General features: G+C 36.5%; 2 protein-coding genes across 2 annotated transcripts; both read left to right on the top strand.

The window, feature by feature from the left end:
- Positions 1 to 6,797: 6,797 nt before the first annotated feature.
- On the top strand, positions 6,798 to 8,877 carry LOC137716507 (serine/threonine-protein kinase-like protein At1g28390). Its single transcript, XM_068455966.1, has one exon. The coding sequence runs from the start codon at positions 7,163 to 7,165 to the stop codon at positions 8,699 to 8,701; it is 1,539 nt and encodes a 512-aa protein (XP_068312067.1). The 5' UTR covers positions 6,798 to 7,162; the 3' UTR covers positions 8,702 to 8,877.
- Positions 8,878 to 24,773: 15,896 nt separating this feature from the next.
- LOC137717101 (zinc-finger homeodomain protein 2-like) lies at positions 24,774 to 25,949 on the top strand. The gene has a single exon (XM_068456411.1). It carries the CDS (start codon positions 24,985 to 24,987, stop codon positions 25,795 to 25,797), a length of 813 nt encoding a protein of 270 aa, XP_068312512.1. The 5' UTR covers positions 24,774 to 24,984; the 3' UTR covers positions 25,798 to 25,949.
- The last annotated feature ends 361 nt before the right edge of the window (positions 25,950 to 26,310 follow it).

Below are 26,310 nucleotides of genomic sequence, written 5' to 3'. Positions count from 1 at the left end.
TGTTAAGATAAATAATAATGTAGTGATTATTCCATCATTCAATTTTACCGAATGTGAAAAGCAAGATTATGTTTAGCCGTGTCAATGGGAGTATAATTGATCAATATGATATATATATATATATATATCAACTACAATTTTTCAAGATCAAAGGACTACATAGTCTACAACTTTCAGGTCCATATGCCACATCTTCTTCAGCCATAGTCGTAAAACAAGAACATTGAATCATTTAATGAGTTCAAGTTATACTCTTACACGAACTTCAGAGCCAAGATTAACCAAAGTCCTAAGATTGGTCACACTATTTTCCCGTAAATTCTATATGTTCTTCCATAAATTCGAGCTTTAATTTAAATAAAAGTCAAGAAAACACCTTCAACAACCAAAAATCACCAAATAGGATTGTATATCGGGATTGTCGAATTTAAAAAATAAAATAAAATCACATTCGTGTAAAATTTAATTAATCAAAATGAAAGAGGGAAATTGAAAAGGATACTAAAATTTGTGTAGCTCGAACACCTTGTCTCTGCAAAACAAGAATCACTCTCCCCTCCCCCTCCCCAAAAAAAAAAAACATAATACAATTTAATTTGATGAGCAATTAAATTTGCTGCAATTGTAGCCTGGTAATGTTAGCAAAGAAAACCCCAGTTCAATAAAGTAGTTGGGAGAGGGCCTATGAAATGGTACCATTGAGCAAAGGCGCAAACGAAGTCTGGTCACAAACCTTCTCCAACTTTAATGTCCTCTGAATATCGAATTCCGTCAACCTAGGAGTCAATATTGGTCACTCCGTACTGCCTCACCGCCGAGATGGAGACAACTTAAAATGAAGTTTGGAGGTCTGATCTATAGTTTTTGCATAGTGCAAAGATGGAGCTGCAATGCAAGATTAAAAAGAAAAAATGGAAGGTTTCGAATGTTGGGAAGAAATGGGGGAGGGAGACAAAATAATAGAGAGATCCATAAATGAAGAAATATATTAAACAGACAAAAGTTTGCAATCAATGTCATGGGCAAAATTGGAAACTCAATTTTTGGGCCATTTAAATTCGACTGGTTTATTGTTGGGCTTTGTCCTAACCATTAAATAAAGTTACAACATGGTTTTTTTATTAAGATTCAAAATTTTGAAGATCTTTTTATTAGTTTTCCTTAAATAATATTATCCATTTGATTGACGATGTGCTTATAGTACAAACTGCATATTTTTCTACTTTCATTTAATGATATTTTCAAGATAATACACAATAAAACAAACAAGTTAGGGCAAATCACCAGTCCAAGCATGGGTTGACACATTTCACCATAACTCTATATTTGAAAAAATATTTGACATTACAATTAAGCAACAAAATAGAAGACAAAGGTACACATCTAATGGTTATACTTATTTCTTTATATCTCTTTTATCAGATGATCGAAGATAAAGAAAAATGAGTTTACCGCATGCTTATAACTTAGGGTTTTTCATTTGAAAGTACACACTTTATGAGAAAATCTAAAAAGGACCCTGACCTTTCTTTTGAAATTCTCAACTTTTTTTATTTATTTTTGCGTCATTTGTTAACTTTTATGAGTATATGACACTTGGTGACAGGTTTTTTATAAGATCAAACCTCAAAATCATTTGAATATTATTGGGAGGAAATATAGTCAAGATGAAATTATCATGATTTCCAAGTGTGACTCTATCAAGCAAAGCAATATTATTCTAGTGGAATAGTTGAAGTGGACGGTGTTGAAATTCAAGAAAAGAAGGACAAGGATTGTCTGCCCTCTCATTTTTGGTACCCTCACGTGCCATTCTGTTTGTGTGGTCGCGGTTAAGCCATGTCAATGTTTTATATTACTATTCATTTTTGTTTTATTATCTCTATAAAAAAAATAATATAAAATGTTGACGTGACTTAACCGTGACCACACAAAACAGGAGGGCACCAGAAGTGGGAGGGTAGACAATCCTTGTCCAGAAAAGAATGGCATGTTATTTCCTGTTTGGTCTACAATGCATGTCATGGCCCCCACCACGAAATCTTCTAAAATATACAAAATCGAATTCCATAAGCGAAATTTCGATATGCTCCTATGTATGTGTTTGGTTCCAAAATATTGAGTTTGGGTCGAATGAGTTTATAAACATAATACGGGTAGGGGATTCTTGGTCTAATTCTTAGTTCTTTAAATCGGATTGAGTCTAGTCGATAATATGACGATCGAGTTCTAAGAGAAAGAAGGACTCTTAAAGGATCAGGCTAAAGAGTAATTTGGCCGAGTCCTAATGAAAGTAAAATTATCAAGGATCAGGATGAGTTTTGATAAGAGTCATAATATTTGAAGAATCAAGGCTCGTGCCTGATCAGTTTAAGAGTGAATCAAATGTTGAAAGATTACTGAATTCAGAGTCCTAATTTTGATAGGAGGGGTTGAAGGTTGTGAGTGGATTAGTCTTATTTGAAAAGAGGTTGGATCAGGAGATGTCAAAGAGTTACAATCCAGGTAGGATTCCACTTCAGCGTGAGTGATCAACACGGAATTCGCCCCTATAAATAGAAGTGGTTCTGCAACATTCAAAGGGACCTTGAACTCTACACACAAAGGCCATGCACAAATTCTTAATCTACGCGAAACCCTTTGAAACCTTTGAGAAAACACTAACTTCCTTAACTTCGTCAACACACATTTGGTTTGGATCAACAACATTGTGTTGACAACCAACGACATCTTCAATTTGGATTAGCAACAACCGTAGAATCAAGTAATCAATGAGCATCTTCAATTTGGAGCAACAACATTGCTTCGAGTTCGACTGCTGATCTCTCAAAGTCTCTGTCAATAAGGATTTTTTGGCCTTCTTATTGAAAGAGGTCATCGCATTAGCCTCTCGACGAACTGAGGTGTTACCAGGTTACTTAATGTTTGGTACATTGAAAGCCGAACCTTATTTGAACCTCACAATGACTAGTAGGCTTGTCTTCATGCTCTATAACCTAAAGGCCAAGACGTGTTCCTTTCTCGGTCATGATCACTTAGATACATAAGTCATAAGTGCGTTTGACACAACAATAACATTCATTATACTCGCCAGCCAAGCTCGGTAGCGAGTTGACACACCCACATTCATAAAAAAGAAGTAGTTAGCTTGTTAACTATTCAGGTTGCGCACCATGTGGACTAAAAAAAATTTTAGAGTCAACAATATAACATGCATAGAATAAATAAAGCGTTCAACCGTACATACTAAAAGATTCGAGTCATAAGTTAGTTTTCTTGGACGGGACTGGAAATCCAACTTACTGTTGTTGTTTGGTTGGAAAAATACGAAGCCATAAGTTAGTTTTCTTGGACGGGACTGGAATTCCAACTTACTGTTGTTGTTTGGATGGAAAAGTACAAATGGTTTCATGGTCAAAACGCAGAAGGCCCCACTCCCAAGTCCCAAACGCAAGTAGTTCATCCCACGTTTTGGAGTGCCGTTAAAGCCAACTTCATCATGCCTCCCACTCACGCTTATGTTTCGTTGTGTTCTCTATTTTTTTTATTTGGGTTTTTATCCATACTTTATTTGAAAAGATCCAAGTTATAATCCAAAGGGAAGGTCACATATTTTTACTTGTTTAGTAAAATTCTGTTAAAATGGGGTTACTGACAATTATAAAAACGATCGTGTAAGACATAAAAATTTGGGTTGGAGAAACCGACCAAAGTTATTAGCTATACCAAAGCATATACATTGATGAGAGAAATTGGTACACTAATTTTGTTAGAATATCAAATGCATGATTGTTCATGTAAATTCTTGTTTTGAATACTATAATTCTTGATCATTTGGAAAAAAGGAATGAGAATTGTATGACAAAAGAAACTTACAAATAATTTTGATTCGCTTCATTTGGCATATTATTATGTAAGAGCACTTATTTTGATTGATTTAATATATGATACTCACATTGTGAAATAAATCGTACAACTTTGTAACGGATCTACTCCTTTGAATTCATTTTCACACAACGATTTCCTTCAACCAACTACATGCCTATGAAGATAACAAGCACGCAACCATGAGAGCAATTTTTTAAGGGATGTGTTATCCACACACTCCGTTTTACTTCTCATATACCCTTAATAATTTATGTCCGTTGATCTTCTTCAATTCATCCGATCCGATGACCGAAAATTAAAAAGGTGTGTGAGAAGTAAAATGGGGTGTGTGGATATCACATCCATTTTTTAGTGTACTGGGAACACGACTTGTACATTACATGTTATAATATAAATGGTTGGAAATTTTATTTTCAAGTATCCAACTACTTGTATTACGACACTTATTGTACCAAAACGTATTACTTGTACATTGAAAAATCCCTCCAACCACAGACTTAAAATCTTCATCCAACGTACAAGTGACGAGACACCAAAATTGTGTGAGACGTGCACATTCTTAGATAGCTAGTAACAATTTCAAAACATTTCTTCAAATTAGTGAAGCTATATTTATGCATCTTACCTCTGTTAAATTTCATCCTTTTTTTTTTTTAACAAATGATATTATCTACACTAAGGGAGTGAGAATTTAAATTCATTTTTTGACAACAATCGAACTTAAAATCTTTCACTTACAAATGAAGATGAAGTTTCATACAATTTTTTCTTGAACATAATAAAAGGGTACCTACTAACGAGAGAATACCTCAAGACAAAAGGTCTCCTTTGTCCCTAAAATAAGGTGATTGAATTGATGAGCGACTCATAAAAAACATAGCCGACTCTAATAAGTAAGTTAATGAATCATGAGTAGGAGATGAATTACCTCGTTTTGTCACTATTCCGTACCTCCCCCATAAATTAAGTTGCCCTCTCATCTCACGGTCTCACCGCCACCCCCTTTATCCACTACTCATAGTCTCGTACTATCATGTATATCATGTTGAAAATGTACAAACACAATTTATTACAATGTGATTGTCTCTGTCTCACCTATCATGCACGGAAAACATCAGGGTCCCAGACTTCTTCTCTCGATCCTATATCTTGGGATGGAAATAGTAGTACCATTATCACAACTTATGATTAAAGCTAGGTAAACCGACTTTTAAAATCACGTTTTTTAATTATAGATGTGTTACAAATTAAAAATTAAATACTTTAATCGATACTTATAATACTTCAATCATCAACAACACATCATGTGATCTGTTTATCATTATTCTACAATCATATTTGTTTGGACTGCTCTCGCTATGTGATGATAAATGAAATAGTGTTAATTCTGAACAACATGTTTGTTTGGAAGTTCAATTAATTTATGATTAGGCTCCAGAACAATCCGTGACCGCTGCCGATAATGCTAGGGGAGTATCAAACAAAAGCAAAGAATGATACCAAAGTAAGTAATTAAGATGCTGAATTGGAAGTGATGGCTGCATTTGTTTGTTTCAACCTTGAATTTTTATGGATGGTGGTTCGAAGAAAATATAACCAAAAAAAAAGGGTAAGATGGATTATCAATCAAATCATTCGTAAAATCATAGACGGTGCTACTTTCCTAAACCAACCTACCAAATCATCCGATGACTGAATTTATTAAATGTAAACTGAAAAATGCATTTCAATCCTCCATGCTTTTTTATTGGAATTCAAATTCTACCAACTACAAAATAGAGACTAGGCACCATTAAGTCAAATTTAGGCTTATATTTCCCAAGGCTTCTTGAAATTTGAATTTTCTTTCTTTTTTGAAAAGACTTGAAATGTTATTTTCATTGGTCTAAAAATTCCTACTTAAGCATTAACTGGCTAGGCATCATTTATATTAATCCTTAAAAGTTTGAAAATTAAGAAATGTGCCTAGACCTACTTAAGCGTCGGTCTAACCGCCTAGACTACGACTCTCACTTAGACAGAAAATCATATAGCTTTCATTTTGCATTTTATTTTATTAATAAGTTGTAATAGATTTGTTAAATGTTTGGATGAGCACTAATTATATCCTTATTTCTTATGTTTTCAATATGTTCTAATACTTTATAATTTATATATCATTTTCTTTTGCAGTTTTTGTATCACAATACAATTATATGTTTCTTTAGAGTATTAATAAGCACTTATTTATATAATATATAATAAATTTATTTGAATTTGCCTATTCCACCTAAATCCCCGTCTCACCTCACCTAGCCGCAAGGCCCCAACCTGTCATCCGATTAGTACCTAACGCTTTTTAGAACCTTGGTTATTTTAATATCACTCTCGCCAACGGAACAAAATTGTTCCACTTTCCTCCTAGAACTTAATAATCTTCGTCCCACGTTGGATTCTATCAAGTTTGTTAAATGTTGCGATTACTATATTATTTCCACATAAGAAAAGTTATCATAAAGGAGAATTCAGATAATGTGAAACAAAAATTGAGTTCTATAAGAAAATGAAACAATTTAAATTTTAGGGGAACTGAGACTAAAATCTAAGTTAATGTAGCATGGCAACAATTAAGAATCAAATTTTAGTTCATCATGAGGTGTCTTTTAGAAAAGTAGATGGAGCAAAAAAGCATATCCCACAAGGCCCCAACTTCGCGGGATTTTTTAATATGACGGTAACACAAAATAGTACACTACGTGTTCTTATAGAAATGGTAGGTTATGTGTGTTAAAGCTTAATAATTTAAAAATTAAAAAATTTTACTATTTGCATAAAAACACATGATGTATCATTCGTGTTCCCGTTACAACTAAAAAATTTTCCCCAACTTCTTCATTTAAATAGTTAAAGACCAACAACCCCAAGAAATTCCTCACAAAGATGCACACTTTTGCATGTAAAAAAACCTAAAATAATAAAAACCCACTTGCCAAAAGTTCAAAATTTGCACACTGCCTGTTTGAATTGCTTTCACATCTTTCCTTTCTACCCCAAAACCAAAGGCTGTAAAACACATAACCATAGTCAAGGACTTTAAGCACCGCAACCCCCATCCCTCTTTGCAGTAATGGCTTTTGGCGCTCTCCACCACCTCCTCCTTCTCCTCCCACCTTTACCTTTATCACCTCCCTCTCCTCCTCCCCACTACCTCGAAAAACCCACCAAAAGCATAAGCCCATCATTCTTTGCCCCATCAGGTATTTGATTACTTGTCACTGAGAGATTAACAGCAAGCATGGGTTTCCTCTCTTGCAATGCAGAGTCGGCAATCGCCACCTGCGATCCATACAACTGGGACCGCAAGAGAAAACCCAGAACCCACAAAACCCAACACATCAACAAGCCCATTAAGATCAGACACTTTTACTACGACGACCTCGTCGCCGCCACCAATGGGTTCGCCGCTGACAGATTTCTGGGCAAAGGAAGCCACGGAAGTGTCTACAAGGCCATCCTAGACGACGGCAGCCTCGTCGCCGCCGTTAAGAAGACGAAAACCACGAAGCCGTCGTCGTCGGCGAGTCTTCACAACGCGGAGAACGAGATCGAGATCCTCTCGAGAGTTCACCACCCCAGGCTCGTCAATCTAATCGGATTCTGCGCCGATGGAAGAAACGATTACGACACTAAGTTGCTCGTCGTTGAGTACATGCCCAACGGCTCCCTCTACGACCTCCTACACTTAAACTCCCAACCGCCGGGTTGGACCAGGCGAGTCCGGTTCTGTTTACATGTGGCGAGAGCAGTTCAGGCGCTCCACTCGTCGAACCCGCCCGTCATCCACCGCGACATTAAATCGTCCAACGTTTTGATCGACAAGGACTGGAACGCGCGGCTCGGCGACTTGGGGCTGGCGTTGAGGGGACACGTGGAGGACGTTCGGGTTAAGTGTACACCACCGGCGGGGACGTTAGGATACCTCGACCCGGGCTATCTTGCGCCGGGGGATCTGAGCACCAAGAGCGACGTCTTCAGTTTCGGAATACTCCTGTTGGAGATTCTGAGCGGGAGAAACGCCATTGACGTGAACTACAGTCCGCCATCGGTGGTGGACTGGGCCATGCCGATCATAAAGCGCGGCGACTTCGCCGGAATCTTGGACCCCAGAATCGGACCGCCGTTGGACCCCGCCGTGATCCGCCGCGTGGCGGTGTTGGCTGCGAAGTGCGTGCGATCCTCGGCGGAGAGGCGGCCCACAATGGCGGAGGTGGTCGAGTGCCTCAAAATCGTGAGGAAGAGAGTCCACGCGCCACCTATCTGGAGCAGATTCAAACGGCGGGTGAACGCGAAGCGCGTGGAGAATAAAAACGATCGTCATGACCACCACTCCGGCGAATACGAAGAGGTTGTGAACGTGAAGAGCATGAGAGGAGGGAGTAGAAGGAAGTTGAACGGGAAGGTATCGAGTGTGTTGGGCGCAGAGTGCGAGGGTGAGGAGGACGCGATGATTGGTGGTCGCGTGGCGAGGTCAAAGTCAATTGGGTCGGTGAATGAGATTAAGGCGGGAGGAGGCGGGAATCGTGGGCGGAAGGGAGCAGGGGGTGGGGTGGCGGTGAGGGTGGCGCCGTCGGTGGTGAGGCTGAACAAGTCGAGGTCAACGGGGTTATTGAATTTGAGAAGTCCGAGGGTGGTGCGTCATCACAAGAGAGGGTTTGTGTTTGAATTTGGAGGGAGGGAGGTTGATTCGGTGGAACTGGATATGTCAAAGTGGGTGATTAGTTTGGATAATCATAACAGTGAGAAAATGCTTGAGAAACCACTGGTTTCTATCTGACTGATGATAGTTTAATGAATTTTTGTGTTGGAAATTGTAATGTTGTTCAAACTAAAAGTTAGGGTTTGTAAAATAAGTCCCAAGAGGTAATGTGGTGGTGGTACATGCTTTCTTGATTTACTCAACATGTTGTATCCTTGTAGTTTATTCTCACGAGAAAAAAGAAACTCTTACAAGTTGCATTTTTGTATTTGGCTTGTATATATTAGAAGAAAAATGTTACGGATATCTAAAAATGCATTAAAGGATAGGAGAGTGGATTAATTCTCAATGAATAAGCAATAATGTGATTCATATTCGTTTTTGGCGAAATCAAACCTAAGATGTTTCACTTACGAGTAAAGAGAAACATTACTAGACCGTATTACTAAGTGACGATTGAGCTTCTTTTTTAATGATCTAAAGAATGAATCCAACCATCAACCGTCACATCTAACATCACATTTTTTATAAAAATTGTTCAAACGAGAGTTAATTAGTTATCTGTTTATGATAAATAAATAGACAAATACAATATTTTCAAAAGATGAGGACATGAAAAATCATTGAAATTGTGTTATCTTGACAACTAGTTATAAGTAGGCTCCGCACAATTATATAGTCGATATTCCAAGTCAAACTAAGCAATGCAAGTAGGGAGACAAAGTTTTGCACAATTATATAGTCAATTTTTTTAAATACTATAAAAACCCCAAGAGGCAATGTATATACTTCAAATATCAAAAAATTGTTAATGGTCCAATCAAGAAAATTACTTAATTATCTAATATTGATTAAATCTCTAGATTTGGAATTACTCTTTCTAATAGGTCTTATGAATTTACAGAGACAACTCCCAAGTGAACATAGCAAACACATGCATTGTATGCATAAATTAATCAGCAGCATTCTGCAAAACCAAGAAAGATGACTGACTGTTTGGTAACTGGAGTAGGTCAGTCTCTGAAAACGGAAAACCAGGCAATGGCGCAATAGCTTGAAAGTTTTCCCGATTTGTGGCTGCTATCATGCGTTTGCCTACTCAGTAATCACTTGCCAAATGGTCCACCGAGGCATCGAGGCATCCCGCATTCAAATGCAAGCAACGGTCACATCTAAAAGCGTTGGCACCACTCCAAAAACTATTTAATGCAGTGCCCGTCAGCCATGCCTAAGGTAAGATTCTGTTTTTGTCTGTTGGATTTGATCGCAGTTAATGCTTCTTCTTCCGCATTGGATGCTTGTTAATGCCTGCCAATATGGAAAGTCGCTTGGAGATGGATTGTTTGTCATCCCATTTCTATACTCTTTTTATGCTTTTTTATTTGTGTAACCACGGTTTAACTACGTTAATATTTTATAGTAATTTTTTTTATAGAAATAATAAGATAAAAAGTAATAGTAATATTAAATATTGACGTGAATTAACCGTGACCGTACAAATAGAAAAGAATGAAAATACATGAAAAGTGGAAGGGCAGAGAAGCCAGATCGTTATTACTCATGTTTTTCTAGCCAAATGCAGGTCGATGTCTACTTGACGGTCCACAAAAATTACAAATAACCAAAGGAAAATACGAAAATATATGTAGGATATTATTTTCGAGATACTTTTAGTCAAGACCTCACTTTTTAGGAGCCAATTTGTTCGATAATTGCAAGTATATCTTATTGTATCTACTGGTCCCTCGTATCATTCCATCATTTCACAGATGAAGCTTTTTAGGGAAGAGGTTTTTATTTTTATTTTATAAAATAGGGATTAGTTGTGGAACTCACACCAAATCAAACTTCTACGATCCAAATCGTCTATTTTTTAAGTTGTACCTTTTAGATTATTCTTACAAAATATTAGTCAAATAAAAAATATTTGAGATATCTAATTGAGTTTAAAGAAATTAAAGAACACTTTATTCTTTTAAGAAACAATAAAATTTCATTGTGGCAATTAAATATGAACTTTAACTTACGATCAAGCTAAATGTCATAACACATTTCTCCATACTTTAGCATTACTAAACAATTAGAACATAACCACTCTAGGATAAGGAGTGCTTCGGTCACCCTCAAACTCGGGGTCACTCTAAGATTGCATTATTAGACTGTATAAGAGTTTTTTTTTTTTTTTTTTTTTTTAATTTATTTAAGGAATCGATAGTAATTTTCTTTAAAATAACAAAAAACCATTACAGTGAAACAATATAAAGAAAGCTCATTAGGATGAGGCATAGTCCTCCAAAAGTACATCAACTATAATACTATGAGGGGACGTCATCTGTTCACAAGAATGTTCCACAGGTAGTCCAAAACGAGCAACCCTGTGAATCGCAACGTTGGCTTAACAACGAATGTGGGTAAAAGGCACTTTCATGACTGAGGAATATAGAAACTTGATGCCTTCCACAACTTGGCCAATATAGTATAAGTTAGTAGAAGAATCACGCAAAGCTTCCACAATCTGAAACCAATTGCTCTCATAAAGGAAGTTTGTAAAACCCCTGTTCATTGCCCAAATCAAACCAAACCTGACAGCCACCACTTTCGCCTGTAAGGGTGTCAAATTATCCGGCTCATTTCCACACGATGCTGTCACAAAAACGCCTGAATTTCATCTCGCCATTCCAGTTGCCGTCAAAATTTAATTTCAGGTGGCCAGAGGGTGGAGCTTTCCATTTCGGTGTGATGCACATAGATGGGTTGGTGGGGGTGAATATCTATATTAACAATCACGAAACTGTGCCGCCAGTGAAGAGTGCGCACCACCACGACATCAGGAATTTCACCTTCTTCGGTCCAAAGTTTTCCATTTCGAGTGCCCCAAAATTGCCTAACCAATCATCATTGCAGATTTGAAGTGAGCAAAATGGAGTAGATCAGCGATCTTCATAGCACAATCCAGAAATTATGCGGAGGATGAACCTCGTTACAAAATCCCTAAATGAGATGACATCCCGATGCACTTAGCAAACAGACAGTCCTTCAAAAGATGAAAAATTGATTTTGTATGATGGTTGCACAACACACATGCCAAGTCCGTAGGAATATGCCGCTTCCCTAGATTTTCCCTAGTAGGGATAATGTTTTTACAAAGCTTCCAGAAGCAAATCCTCACTTTGGGGGGAACATTAGCCTGCCAAACGTTAGCCTAGAATTTAGAGTTGTAACCCGAGGTTGCGGAGAAGGAAGCCTCATTGTTTATAGGATTCAACCATTCCCGAGAGATGTGGTAAGCACTTCTCCCTGAGAAATTACCACTCTTCTCAAAATGGCAGATTAAATGGTCAGCAGCACGGCAAAAGCTCAGAGGTATTGCACGAATCACTTCACTTTGGTCTCGAAAAAAAGGGACCCCAACAATTCCACGTTCCATGCCCTTATCGTATGAAAAATGAGTTGGAGGCGACTAACCGGTTCAAAATATCACATAAATCTTTTGGTAAAAAAGAGTAGTTCATAACATATGTAGAAATAGCTTGAGCAACGGCTTTGACAAGAAGTTCCTTTCTAGCCGCACTTAGAAGCTTCCCATTCCAACTCTGTAACCGTTTCCAAATACGCTTCTTAATATAAGCAAGAGTTAGATTATTTGTGCAAGAGAAGTTTTTTATTTCCTTTTATTTTAAAACCCATATTTTGGTTTTTATTTTATTTTATTTATTTATTTCATACATTGAGTGCAGTGTTATATTTTTTCGACCCCGAGTTCGAGTGTGACAGCTTTGGCCTCATTTGAAATTTGGAGAAATGAATTTTTTTTTTCTAGTGCTAATTAACATAAGTTCATCCACTTAGTGTGAACTAACCCATTCTTCCCAACTAAAAATTAGCCCACGACCTTAAAAACTCTTAAGACAAAGTTAATCAATTTTTTTTTATTTTATGAGTCGAGCGATAGTATTAGTAAGTTAGATGTTAGATTAGCCACCGACGGGGTTCGAATCCACACCATCATACAAGGGCGCAACACGTTTCTACCACTGTGATTAATGGCCACTTGCCAAAGTTAATCAAACATAATAAAAGCAAAATGAAAATTATAGCTCACTCTTGTAGAAACTCCCGACTCCACTATTGCTTAAGCAATTAACAACATTAATTAGTCATTCATATAATAACGGAATGAGATTGAAACGTAAACCTTTTACGAAATTGAAACGAACAATCTTACTAGGATGGTAGATGTCAAGCCCGTCCATGAAGTCAAGACTTTTAGGTTTGCCTTTCCTTGTCAAATATTGTAATTGAACCATACACATGCTCAATCTAAGTTTAAGCTATTCTTTATTTATGGGTTATGTCTACCGGGAAGAAATGTTCAAGAATGTGGCACATCTCACTTCAAAAGGTTTGTTCATGCATGTGCATCTCATGTCTACATTTATGCTACATTTTGACTAGTTATGTTGTCTGGGTCAAAATTCCTCGCTGATGTCCAGCTGGCTGGGCACACAATTTAAGATAACCTAAATGGGTTGACTGACAGGTTTTATACGAGATTGAATTTTCAGCTTTTGATTTGCAAGGATTGTTCTCTATGTTGACAAGTGTTCCTTGTCCTTGTTGCTAAAAATAAGCATCCTTTTTTTGCTTAAAACCCCTGCTTCTCTCTTTTTTTTCTTTTGGAAAGAAAGTTTATAATTTTGAGAAAGTTTGTTTTCCCTCGCCATCTCAGATCTCCCTAGGAGTATCAAGCCTTTTCTTTGGGTAATATTCTTCTTTGAATATTTGTATATCTCCAAAAATGCTTGTTTAAATCTTTTATGCTCAATTGTTTTGGTTAGGAAATTTTACATTTTCAAAGAGTGTTTTTTAAACCTTGGGTTGCCTCTTGTGTTCTTCATTAGAAACCCTAGCCACAAAACCATGTTCATGAATTAAACACCCACTCATTGTAGAATAGGGTTGCATTGTTCTTCATGGTTTTGTTTTAACTTTGTGGTCAAGTTCTTCAAATTTCAAATCTTTAAACTGACTAGTTTTGGATTCTCATCAGTTTCTTCCTTCAAGTATTTGTTTGGAGAAACTAACTGGTCATTGAATCCAGATTTTTTATAACCATCATTGTCATATCATTTGCATTGGTTGTGTTGATATCAATGCCACAAGGTGAAGAGCTCAGGAGGAGCTGCCACTTCGTGAAGACCGAAGGAGTTTTCATCTCGTGTAAGGCAAGTTTGTACAAAGGTAAAGTTGCTCCATAGATAAGGATCTAGGAATTGAGCTTGTGTGGTCTTTGTACAAACCTTGTTTACACTAGTGGATTGGACTCAGTGGAGAGTCCCCGATCTTTAAACCCAGAGGTGGGTTTTTCCGGCCAAAAACTTCTTGCGCTCCAAGTCTCTTAAACTTGTCCACATATCTTACTTACTTGTATATGTTTCATGCATCCTATGAGTTGTTTTTTGATATGTGTTAGCTACCAAGTTTACAATGCATATTATGAGCAATGAACTGAATTGTTGTGATATGCACAAATTGTACTACTTATTTTATCCCTAAAAAACGACATTTTGTAGTGATATCTTTGCTTTTAGTTGAAGTCATTACATGTTTGTATTTTTGGACTTAAATGAAAGAAATTTCATGGTTTTTTGTTTTGACGGCCAAATTAAGGAGATGAAAAAGATCCTATTATTTTCTTGTTTGTCACATATGTTGGTAGGCATATTGTCCATGTTGTGATATGTTTTTATCATAATAATGTTATGTAGTATGACAAATTAAGAGAAAAGTAGAGCATTTGTCTCACATGGGATTCTTCCTTATTCTTTTCATCAGCATGTGACTAGCACAAGTAAGGGTTGGCCTACTTTTCATTCAAACCAACAGAAGAGAGGCAAGTCTATCTTTAATCCAATTTTTCTGGAGCCCAGCCGCCGACACTCTAGCAGCAGAGGAAGAGATTTCAATCGAGCAAAGATCAAAGAAAGATGGAGAATCAATCTCTTAATTCCATCTTCAAGTCAGGGGTCTTCACCAAGAGTATAAATATGAGAATTTGGATGCTGAGTTGGTTCAATTGGTGTAGGGATTTGATCACTTTTAGAATTAGAGGATGCCCATTTGGGAAAAATACAATTACCGTTTCGAAACAACCAGGGAATCAAATAGGGCACTATGAAGGCTATATCTGCAGCGATTAAACCCAAGAGGCACAAGGTAATAAATCGGTGATTATGTTTTTGTCGGTTACAGAAAGTAAATGAATTAGAAGGGGGAAGAGAAAGGAAGGAAAATGAGTGGCTGCTTGGCATTAATTTGGAATATTTTTGCTGATCATTAAGGATATTGAAGAAGGCATCGGCAGAGCAAGAAGAAAAAAAACAAGGAGAAAAGGAAGAAGGTAGACTAGAGGTGCGGCAAAGCAGGGGACTTTTGAGGCTTTTTCTAAACTAAATTTTCTTCTTATTTCTTATGGATTAAGTACCAATTTCGATTATGTTTGGGAACTAATTTCATTTTGCTAGGGCTACGATGTAGCCTAACTATGAATTCTTAATTTCTTAGTTTAATTATTTATGAATTTTCATTCACTTTGAGTATCATTTTGCTATGCTTATGAGCTTAATTTTAATCTTGGTGATTAGCTACCACTTGGGTTTGAGTTGAGTCTATTTGATGCGAGTTAACACAGATGCCATGTTGTTAATTCGGTTTAGCGTCTTGCAAATGGTACCATGAATTTCTTGTTGTAAATGCCATACACTAGGTTTCATGCGGTCTTTTAGTTAGTTCCCAAATTGTTAATGAACTTGTGTGTGTTTCGTAGTCTAGATGCCAGAGATTATTAGCACATGTGAGTATATGTAGTAATCTAGATGCCATGGATATTATATGAATTAGAGGAACTAGACCGTCAAGTTGGATGTTTATTCGTTAACAATTAATTGTTGGAATTAAGTAGAATTAGTTATGGTGAATCGGATGCTCTAGTGTTTTTCACCATTTCAAAATTCTTATTCAAATCATCAATTTTTCTATTCCAATTCAAGTAAAACTTAAATTTAGTTAGATAGTTGGAATTACATTCAATCTTAGTTGGAACGATCTTGTGCTTGCCTACTATATTATACTACGATTCGTACACTTGCGAGCATTAAATTTTGGACTTAATTGGGTTGATTTCGATTAATCTAATTTTAACAACAAGTTTTTGGCACCGTCGATGAGGATTGAGCTCAAGAGGAGCTGCCACTTCATAAAGACCGAAGGAGTTCATCTCATGTAAGGCAAGTTTGTACAAAGGTAAAGCTGCTCCATAGATAGGGATCTAGGAATTGAGCTTGTGTGGTCTTTGTATAAACCTTGTTTACACTAGTGGATTGGACTCAATAGAGAGTCCCCGATCTTTTAACCCAGAGGTAGGTTTTTCCTGCCAAAAACTTCTTGCGCTCCAAGTCTCTTAAACTTGTCCACATATCTTGCTTACTTGCATATGTTTCATGCATCCTATGAGTTGTTCTTTGATATATGTTAGCTACCAAGTTTACAATGCATATTATGAGCAATGAACTGAATTGTTGTAAACTATGATAACTTGTAGTGAGCTTAGTTTGATTCATAGGTTTGGATTTGATTAACTGACGAATCTGTACTTAGTTGACTAGTGAGCTTGACTAGTTAATTCAGCATACTTTGTTTCATAATTACTTTGTCATTGCTGTTTGCATAATGAACTGATATGTAAATGTGTTCAAGTTTATGAATTTTTATTGTGAAACTAATCTAAGCAGACTCTGATTAGTTGGATGTATTAATCAGCTGGGATTTGTTATTGCAACTACTCTTTATATTATTGACTAACTTGTAACTAGTTGGCTAGTTCATTTGACTAATCTACTGTGCAAAGTTAAATTTTTATTTTCAAGATATTTCGCCCGATACCAATTTCACTGTCCTAATCCTAAATAATCCATCGTATCCCTTACACAGAAAACATGACCAATGAACTCTTTTTCTCACATAATGTGAACTTTTAACCAAAACTGGATGAGGTTGGTGTCGTTGTGTAGCCCTTAATTTAAGGAGGCTCAATTTTGTCTAGGTATAGCTTAGGTTTGGGAAGAAATAGGGTTCTAAAATCCTGCATGGGCTAAACCAAAAATCATTTTTAGGATAAAGAGGAACATAATCGAACCCAATAGCAAGGCCCAATTGTGTAGGAGTGGAAAGACGAATGGGCTGACATACATACAAAAGCTAACGAATTTTTTATCTATCATTGAGTTTTTAACGAGTTTGTGTCGTGTCAAGTTATCTCAAACCGACTTGTAACGTCCAATAATACACAAAAGATAAAGAGCTCGCTTGGATGTGCTTTTAAAATGGTTAAAAGCGCTTTTAGAAAAAATGTTTTTTGGTTCTAAAAGCACTTAAAGTGCTTTATGCAAGAAGCACCAGTTATGTGCTTCTTCCAGGAAACACTTTAAGTGCTTTTCCAAATTTTACTTGCATTTTACTAAGGATTGGTTCTAAAAGCATTTTCACCAAAAACACTTTCAGTCATTTTAAAAGTATATCCAAACAAGCACAAAGTGTTTTGTTCAATGCACATCAAAATTGTAAATTTAATTCAATTACATAACAAAACAAAAGTAGTTTCATCCCCGTTAGATCAAATAATCTGACTACTCTCATTTTATTGTGTAACTGAATTAAATGTGCACTAGAGAATGTCTCCTTATGATGTCATTTCAATTTACTTTGACACATTGGATATGAGATTCAAACCAAACTTATGATACTCTTAAATCTTGTATAATAAATTCGTTGTCAACTATGCATGGCTAGCTTTTGTTTTACATGGAACAAACAAATCACCCGAGACAAATTAATGTTATGATTAATTATGGTACAACATATTTGAGACAAATTAATGTTACAATAATTAAAAATGATTAATTGGTAAGCTAATGTTATACTGACGTGAAGAAGCCATCAATTAATTTCTTTTTTTTTTTTTTTTTTTAAGATGATTAATTGGTAAACGTATTGTCTTAATTGTGGATCAAAATTTGATAAAAATTTGATAAAAATTTGACAATGAAATGAGGGAGGGGGAGGGCCCTCTCAGAGAGAGTTGGGATTTGGGAGGGGGCACAGAGAGAGGGGAGATGGGTGTGTGAGGGAAGCAGATTGTCTGCCCTCTTGGTGCTCTTTTAATCTTCTTTTATTTTGTCTGGTCACGGTTAAGCCACGTTAATATTTTATATTATTTTTTATAGAGATAAGAAGATAAAAAATAATAAGAATATAAAATATTGACGTGACTTAACTGTGATCACATAAATAAAAAGGGATAGAAAGATCACCCAAACAATTAGAAAGAAAAAAAAAGATGTGGCAATGTTTCTCTGGATTTGATTAGAGAAGGAAAATATCAAAAGGCTGCCAAAGGTACGGAAATGGAAATGAAGACCCTAACCCCTCCACTCCTTTTCTCTATCTTGTCACTGTTCCTCAAGACATCTTGTCTCTTTTTCATTCTCTCGAAAAATTATACCATTGCCTTATATATCACATATATTAAAATTTTAACCGTACGGTTTGGTTACTGAATCTTTAATCAAAGATTTAACGGTAAAAAACTCTTATTTACTCCATCTTTTTATACTCAAATATCTCTCACCCACTTCACACGCACACAATTACACTGTAAAATGGTTGGTGTGACCCAAACACTAATCTACCCTGCGTTACACTATGTTTAGAATTAATGAGTTTGCTCTGTTGTTATGCTCATAAAGTGACATACAAATAACTAATTGTTAAAATCAATCCTCCACACAAACAATTACTTTTAAACATACATATAAGTCAGTGCATTCAAGTTCACATTAATCAACGACTACAAAATAGACAAATGCTGGCTAGACTCTAGCATTCTCTCCTCCATCACACATATTCACTAATATTTTGTATAATTAACACACACACACACACACACACACGCACGCACTCTCTCTCTCTCTCTCTCTCTCTCTCTCAAAGTGCCCAAATGTTGAAAAGTAGTGAAAGGTGTGGGAGGGTGTTTCCTGGTGGCTGACAGGCATTGCATCAGATATGCGCACAAGCAAACTAGCAACTAGCAAAGCACGCTTTGGCTTTGGCTTTCAGGGGGCCGGGAGGGAATCACATGACGCTCCGATTGCGTCACCTAAAGCTAGGAATTCATCTCATTTACATTTAAGTCTCTTTTCCTTTTATTTGAAGTAAGATGTTTGAAGTTTGATTCTTATAAATTACGAATTAGATACTTAATTATATTTCAAAAGCTTTCACAACCTTTAAATAAATTAATCCACGTACAGGGTTTGCATGCTCAACAGTATTTATCATAGTTCTACTTGGAAGTGATTTTATTGTTCCCTTGTTGGGGGATTAATAGTTTGAAATTTGCGAGGTCTTAGACGGTAGATTACAGATTTGAAAGCAATTTAACCTAAAATGTTTAAGCTTAATAAGTTCATAAATAAATGTATGAAGTATTACAATATATTCTCATATGCGTATGGACCCTCGAGAAATGTTTGTGTCACGTGTGAGACTATAGAGGACAAGTCCACATCAACCCTAAAGTAGTTCTTCATACTCCCATGCTGAGAGTAAGTGCAACGGACGGTCGAAGAGTCCAATCCTGCAGAAACCAATCCAATGCAATCCAATTATTCAAACTCCAAAGTTGTGTCTTTCTTATCCTGCTAAACTGCGCTATGATCGACAATCTTGAATTATATATATTCATGCACATGTTATTGAGAATGAATCTCACGTTGATGGAAGGAAGAATCTTGTATAGACTTATAAGAGGTTGGATTACTTCACATATTGCCAATTGGTTTTATGGTGAAATCTCAATTTTCTTCATGGTATCAGAACATGTTGTCCCACATGTGAAGCCAAACGACCACACACACTTCACGTCATCCCGTTATGTTGTCCACGTGTTAGATTTGAAAATTTGCCACATGTGAGGGAATGCGTTGAGAATGAGTCACACGTTAATGGGATGAGAGACCTTGCATGAGTTTATAAGAGATTGTACTAGCTACTCCTCATATTACCAATTGATTTTATAGTGGAACTTTTAACTTTCTTCACATGTAACACGCATTGCATGCCTATGAGTAACAGTTAAGAAGCAACTCACTTCATAACATGATTTGAACACCACTTAGGCTGATGGTTTTGTCATTTTTTTAGTTGGAATCTCATCAGGATCGTTGTGAAAACTTCGCGGGATTGTTTATCTCATAAGAATTCTCTTTGATCTTGAAGGAATGCCGAGTAACTCTGTGTGTGTGTGTGTGAGAGAGAGAGAGAGAGAGAGAGAGAGGAAACAGAAGATGGTTATAGAGTACATTGAATTATTTTGTCCTTTGAGCAAAATCTAATGGATTGCGATTATTAATAATCATTGCTTTAGTTATCTACACTGTAAGCTAAATATTTTACAATACTTTTGGAAAAAAAGAAAAACTAAAGAAATTCGAATCTTACTTATGAGCGTTAAAATATGATTAGCCAATATTATTTGTAGACTTTCAATAATATGAGTTGATTGATGTTACTGCATCCAGTGTGAGTTCAATAAATTAATAAATATGTATCAGTAATTAGCGGATAAAATCTGAAGTTTGGATGACCATAAAATATAAAGTGTAAGCGTAAAAGGAATCTTAATATTGGAACAGATTACCACAGGAAAAACACTAGTAGTATGACTCAACCTCAACAACAGCATTTGCCAAATCTATTTAGCTTTGACTTTGGAGGAAACTAACAAAAACATGAGGGATGGAAACTAGGCCAAAGCTAACAGAGGAATACAGAAAATTAGCAAAGACAGCCCAAGGGTTGTTTTCAACTTTATAGTTTATACTGCATTACTATGCAAAAGGAAATGTGAAGGAGTTTTTTTTTTTTTAACTTTGGGAAAGTCTATTTTCTTTTGAATTTGGTGGGTCTATGTACGTGTTTCCTTCCATTCTATTGGTCCTCTCTATTTTTTTTTTTTTTCAAATAATATTTGCGTTTTCTTTGGGGAAAGCAAATATTCTTCTTTTGAGTAACGTATATTAACCATATAAATTTTATAATTTGGATAATTTAATTCCTTAACCTTCATTTGAAGATCATTTTTACCAAAAATTATTCAAATTAGAAAATCGTTTAGTCATCCAAATGTATGGAACAAATCAACCGTGTGAGTACCAACTACTAAGTGACATATTCATGATGAACCGTTCATTTATTTAATACATTTGAATGATTAAACGATCTCTCTCTGCTTTATATAATCTTTTTGTATGAATGATTTTAAATGAAGATTAAAAAATTGAGATGTCTTAATTATAAAGTTTATACAGCCAAGATACATTATTGTAAAAGATAAAATATGTGCATTCCCCATGTCGGAAACGCAAGTATTATTCAATTTTTTTTATATGAGCATTTGAGAAATTTGCAGGGTCCATGGCCAATGTTGGACAGCTAAACATGTCTGGACGGTAATTGGGTCTCATCCTCTTCTCCACAGACCCTACAAATATATATTCTCCACTCTCATCCTTCTCCTAATTAAATTATGTTGCACCGCTAAAGCTCCTTTGCAGCACCGCCACACAAAGTGTTTTGATTTGTTAGGGACCTTCAACTGCCATACACTCCTCCACCATGAGCTGACTCCATGGAAGAACTTTGGCTCACCTTAACTACGAACTGTTAATTGATTTGAAATTTGCAGGGGCCATGACCATGGAAAGCAAGAATTATTCAATTTAGTTCTCAAGCTCACTTTAATTACTTCCAAAAGAAATTATAAACCCCTAAACTCAGTCATGCATGCCGAAAAATTCTAATATTGAGAGTACAGTACTGTAAATAAAGTCCGTGAGAAATCAAAGCTGGGTCGAATAAGTTTTAAAAGTTGTTGGGAGAAGAAGACGTCACATGAATATAATGTCTGAAAATGGAGGGCACGTAGGCAGCTCCCGAAAATGCCGACAATTTAAATCTTCCCATGTAAAATCAGTGTCCTCAGCAAATCACACCAGCCTCTGTAGCCAATCTTTAAAGCAGTAAGCATTGTAGGAGCAACCCCACCTCTCCCTTGGTTCTTGATCCACATCCAGCCTAGCTGGATCACTTATTTGATTTGCCTCATCTTCCGTTATATTTCAACTCATTGATTAACTTAATATATATTGGAAAATTTAACTAAGTACATCATATACATAATTAATGTGACCAGCTTTTTCCCCACTCTTTTTTTTTTAGTGGTTAGTGCCCTATATATTGTGGTTGGTCAAGTTGCAATAGATATTGAGGGGCTAACCCATTATACTCAATTCGAACTAGGATCCAATTTGATCTTGATCGGATTCAACCTCTGTAGCATGAAGATTAAATTAGTTCAGATTTAAATGAGTAGCATAAAAACCCTAGTTGCTAACTAGCTAGGATCCAATTTGGTATCTTCCCCTCCTTGTTTGTCCTATCTTGAAATCATTTTCAATTTTTCATCTTCCAGTTGTGGTCAGTCATTAGCTTTGGCGAAAAGAGTCTTTGTGGTTGTCTCTCTTCCAATATGTCAATGAGAGATTTAATTTGTAGCATTTACGGCTTACATACAAGTCAAACTCGAATCTTTGAGCAGCGACTGTTGTTCAGAGTTATAAGGTGGTCGTTTCCATTTTTCTTTTGAGTTTGTGTGCATTTGAAAAAAAAAATCTTATTAAGGGAAGGGGGAGGGTTTGAAATTATTACAATAATTTGGAGAGGGAGGGTAGTTTCAAACCTGGGACGTATGTGTGAGAACCCAATACCATATCCACTAGGATACTGGATCACAAGCATTTGTGTATGTGTGCATGGAAAGAACTATGAGGATGAAGCTACATTTGTTGGTGGTGATTCATAGAAGTGCTTCTTAATTTGCTAACAATTGCAAGACCAATAGTGGGTGGTGCAGTGTTTTCCTCGTGATGCCTTTACGATGGTTCTGCAACTTGCAAGGTTTAGCACTTATGAGTATTATCTTTCTTGTTGATTAGATGTGGGTCTTTCATGGTTGAGAAATTGTATTGTATTTCTAATGAGTTTGTAATTGAGAAATTGTGGTGTTTCTTTTAGCATGTGCAAGCTTGGTTACATTGACATGTCCTATGTACGTTTATAATCATTCTTAATCAACCCCAACTAGTTCAGTAGTGATTACCTTAGTTCGGTTACGATTGTTTCCGTCATTTTTTTAGTGCATTATGAGTAAAGCTGATCAAATTCACTGATATTTAAGCTTAGCGTACTCATGTGATGTCATGCACTGGATTTGTTTTTATTTTCTTATTTAAGAAAAAGTAGTTCCTTTTGGTGCTTTCTCAATTTTGAAAAAAATAATGGTATATATGTATGTAACGGCAACATGACTTGATATATACGACGTGGTGTTATATGTCCACACATACTACAACACGCATGGTGGACCACACACCTTCGTTCTAGTCAATCTTTTACGTTTTGTTAATCGATTTATCTTTCTTCTTTTGTTAGGTAATTTATATTTTTTTTTCTTATCAAGTTGTAATTTGAAAATAACGAATAAATTTATTTATTGGTGAGAAGAGAATAACCAAACAGTTACTGAGACTATATTAGAAGAATGTGCAAAAGTCTCACTAACTTGTTGTTGCCATTTAGTACCACAATCTAGTGGTATTCCTCTTCACTTAAGTGAGAGGTCTAAAGTTCGATTTTCGCTAAAGGAGAATTTGAACTACATTATTGCTAGCTCATTATGAAGTTTAGCCCTCTCCCCCCAACTTAGTGTAGAAAATATCCTTTGTTCGGAAAAAAATAAAATAAAATAAACAGCTAACCTTATTTATTTTTTTTCATTACACTTGTAAACTCAATACCTTCCAACAAAGTGGAGAGAACTGTCATTAGGGTTGAATTTGCATTGAACCCCTTCAAATATCTTATCCCTGTTTCCAAACATGAACCTTGCAACATATGCCACCTAAATCACTGGTTTCTGCCATGAGAGAATACTGGTTAATAAGTGGGTATTCCCCACTCTCTGCCATTTCCTTTTTCTATTTTCATGCTAATACTGAGAAAGTGATTCCTAATCTCACTTTTACCACAAAGATAAAAAAGAACAAAATAAAAGACTGTTTCTACATAAAAACGAAAACGCAAAAACCCAAAACAACCAATCAAACTCCATTCTCCTACCAATACAATTACCCAAGGAATAAATGACAAGAAAAAAAAGCAGAGGCTACCAAACAAATCCCAAAGAAAATAACCTTGGGAAAGGTTTAAAGAGTTAAGGCCTTCCATAGTAACTGTAAAACTGAATGTGATGTCAATAATATAAAAATCACAATCATACAATAGATCAAAATATACGAGTGAGTGATTCTTATTTTTGGTTCAATATATCAAACACATGAATAGCGTGATTTATTTGTAATAAATGACACATATTTGAAAAATAAAAAGAGAACAACCAATCATAAATTAAAGAAAAAGAAAAAAAAATGGTCCCACGATTATTATATAGAACTCCTATATAGCAAACTCGCATCACTCTGACAATAATGTTATAGAAATTAAACTCAGATCATCTGATTTTTATATATAAGAATCAAAGCACTTAAACTATTGTGCAACGCCTAACCACTCGTTAGGATAAAATGAAAGCAACTTAAAGTAAATGAAAGAGACAAACTTGAGTTTTGTCAAGTTGATTAAAACAGTGTGCTTCATTTTCTCTACTTACTTTTAAATTCTCTTCTACATAACTTAAATAAATTAAATATAATTATTATATCATTTTATAAAAAACAAAAAGAAAAAGAAGGTAAAGTGAATGAAAGGGAAATGTTTGGAGTAAGACTGGGGAATTGGAAATGTTTGGAGTAAGACTGGGGAATTGATGGCCACACTCTCCACCTTCCTCTTATCTTCTCCTCTCTAAAAAAAGTAACCATTTTACAAGATAACAAAAAAAAGATAAAAAAAATTAACAGTTATTTGAAATTAAAAAAAAAAAAAACTAAATAATTATTTACTAATATGTCATACATAACACTTGGATGTAATACAAACCAACATTTAGCAGTAGTCATGTACTTTTGTCTGTCTCCGGTTGAGGAAGCTTTTTTGTTGTTGGTGTTGATCGTCATCTTTATCAGTTCATTGGGTTCACCAGCAACCATGTAGATCTTCACTTCTCCTTAAGAATTCTGAGAGAGTGAGAGAGAGAGAGAGAGAGAGAGGACATAGAGAGAGAGAGAATGGAATTTGACGAGCACGAAGAGCAAGACGAGGAGATGGAGTTGCAGGCGGCGCCACCAGGTTACGCCTCTGTTGCGGCGAGTTCCAGGCCCAAAATGGGGCCCACAGGCGAGGGGGCTGCCCCCAGCGCTCGAAAAAGGGGAACCGCCGCAACACCCAACTCCACCACGACCACCACTGCCGTATCCACCATGGTCAGGTACAGAGAGTGCCTCAAGAACCACGCCATCGGCCTCGGCGGCCATGCCCTCGACGGCTGTGGGGAGTTTCTCGCTGCGGGAGACGAGGGCACCCTCGATGCCTTAAAATGCGCCGCCTGCAATTGCCACCGCAACTTCCACCGCAAGGAGCCCGAGGCCGAGTTAATTCATCACCAACAGGGTGCCGGTGGGTCCCACCTCCTTCACCACCACCACCATCCGCACCAATTCTCCTCAGGCTACTATCGCCCGCCGCCACCTTCGGGCTATCTGATCACCTCGCCCCACGCAAGGCCGACACTGGCCTTGCCTGCCGCATCAGGCGGCGGCGGAGGGTCTCATAGTAGGGAAGAGGGAGAGGACGTGTCGAATCCGAGTTCGAGCGGCGGTGGAGGAGGATTCGGGATGAGCAAGAAGAGACACCGGACAAAGTTCACGCAGGAGCAGAAGGAGAAGATGCTGGAGTTCGCGGAGAAAGTTGGGTGGAGAATTCAGAAACATGACGAAGCAGCGATTGAGGAGTTTTGCTCAGAGAACGGAGTGAAGCGCCATGTGTTCAAGGTTTGGATGCACAACAACAAGCACACTCTTGGTAAGAAATTAGTGCCCTAATTAACCAAATTTTATTCCATTTAATGCCTACTTAGCTTAGCTAGGTAGCTAGCTCAGAGAGAAGAGAGGTCTTGCAGTGTACTAATTACCCAGTTAATTAATTAAATTATGATCGTGTTATGATTAATCGTTAGCTTTAGTACACTTAATTCATGATCATGCAAGTAGAATGATGATTTTCTTTACTTTAGTGCTGATTATCAATGATGATTTAATTAACAGGCTAAGCTTTTTGTTTTTGTTTTTGTTTTTTGTCTGTTTTTTGAAATAATTAACATGGTAAGCTTGGTTAGCTAGGGTTTCATCACTTAGTTTCAACAAAAAAACAGTTTCATCACTTGGTTCTAACTAAATTTCCTTTCGTCTAACTAATTAGTGTTATTAGTATCTGGATTTGGTGCTAATTAGCTAATATATGTACTGATTAAGACCAACACTAACTTGTTCTGACATGTTTTACGCAGTGCACATGTTCTTACTGTGATATAACATTTGCCCTAAAAATCCAAAACG

Source organism: Pyrus communis, chromosome 1, assembly GCF_963583255.1.
Source record: "Pyrus communis chromosome 1, drPyrComm1.1, whole genome shotgun sequence".
In the NCBI taxonomy this organism is placed as follows: Eukaryota; Viridiplantae; Streptophyta; class Magnoliopsida; order Rosales; family Rosaceae; genus Pyrus; species Pyrus communis.
Note: the sequence above shows the minus strand (reverse complement) of the source record. Positions and strands in the feature narration are given on the sequence as shown.

Bases quoted from the DNA above. Each gene is read 5' to 3' on its own strand.
- LOC137716507 (XM_068455966.1), top strand. From the start codon at position 7,163: ATGGGTTTCCTCTCTTGCAATGCAGAGTCGGCAATCGCCACCTGCGAT.
- LOC137717101 (XM_068456411.1), top strand. From the start codon at position 24,985: ATGGAATTTGACGAGCACGAAGAGCAAGACGAGGAGATGGAGTTGCAG.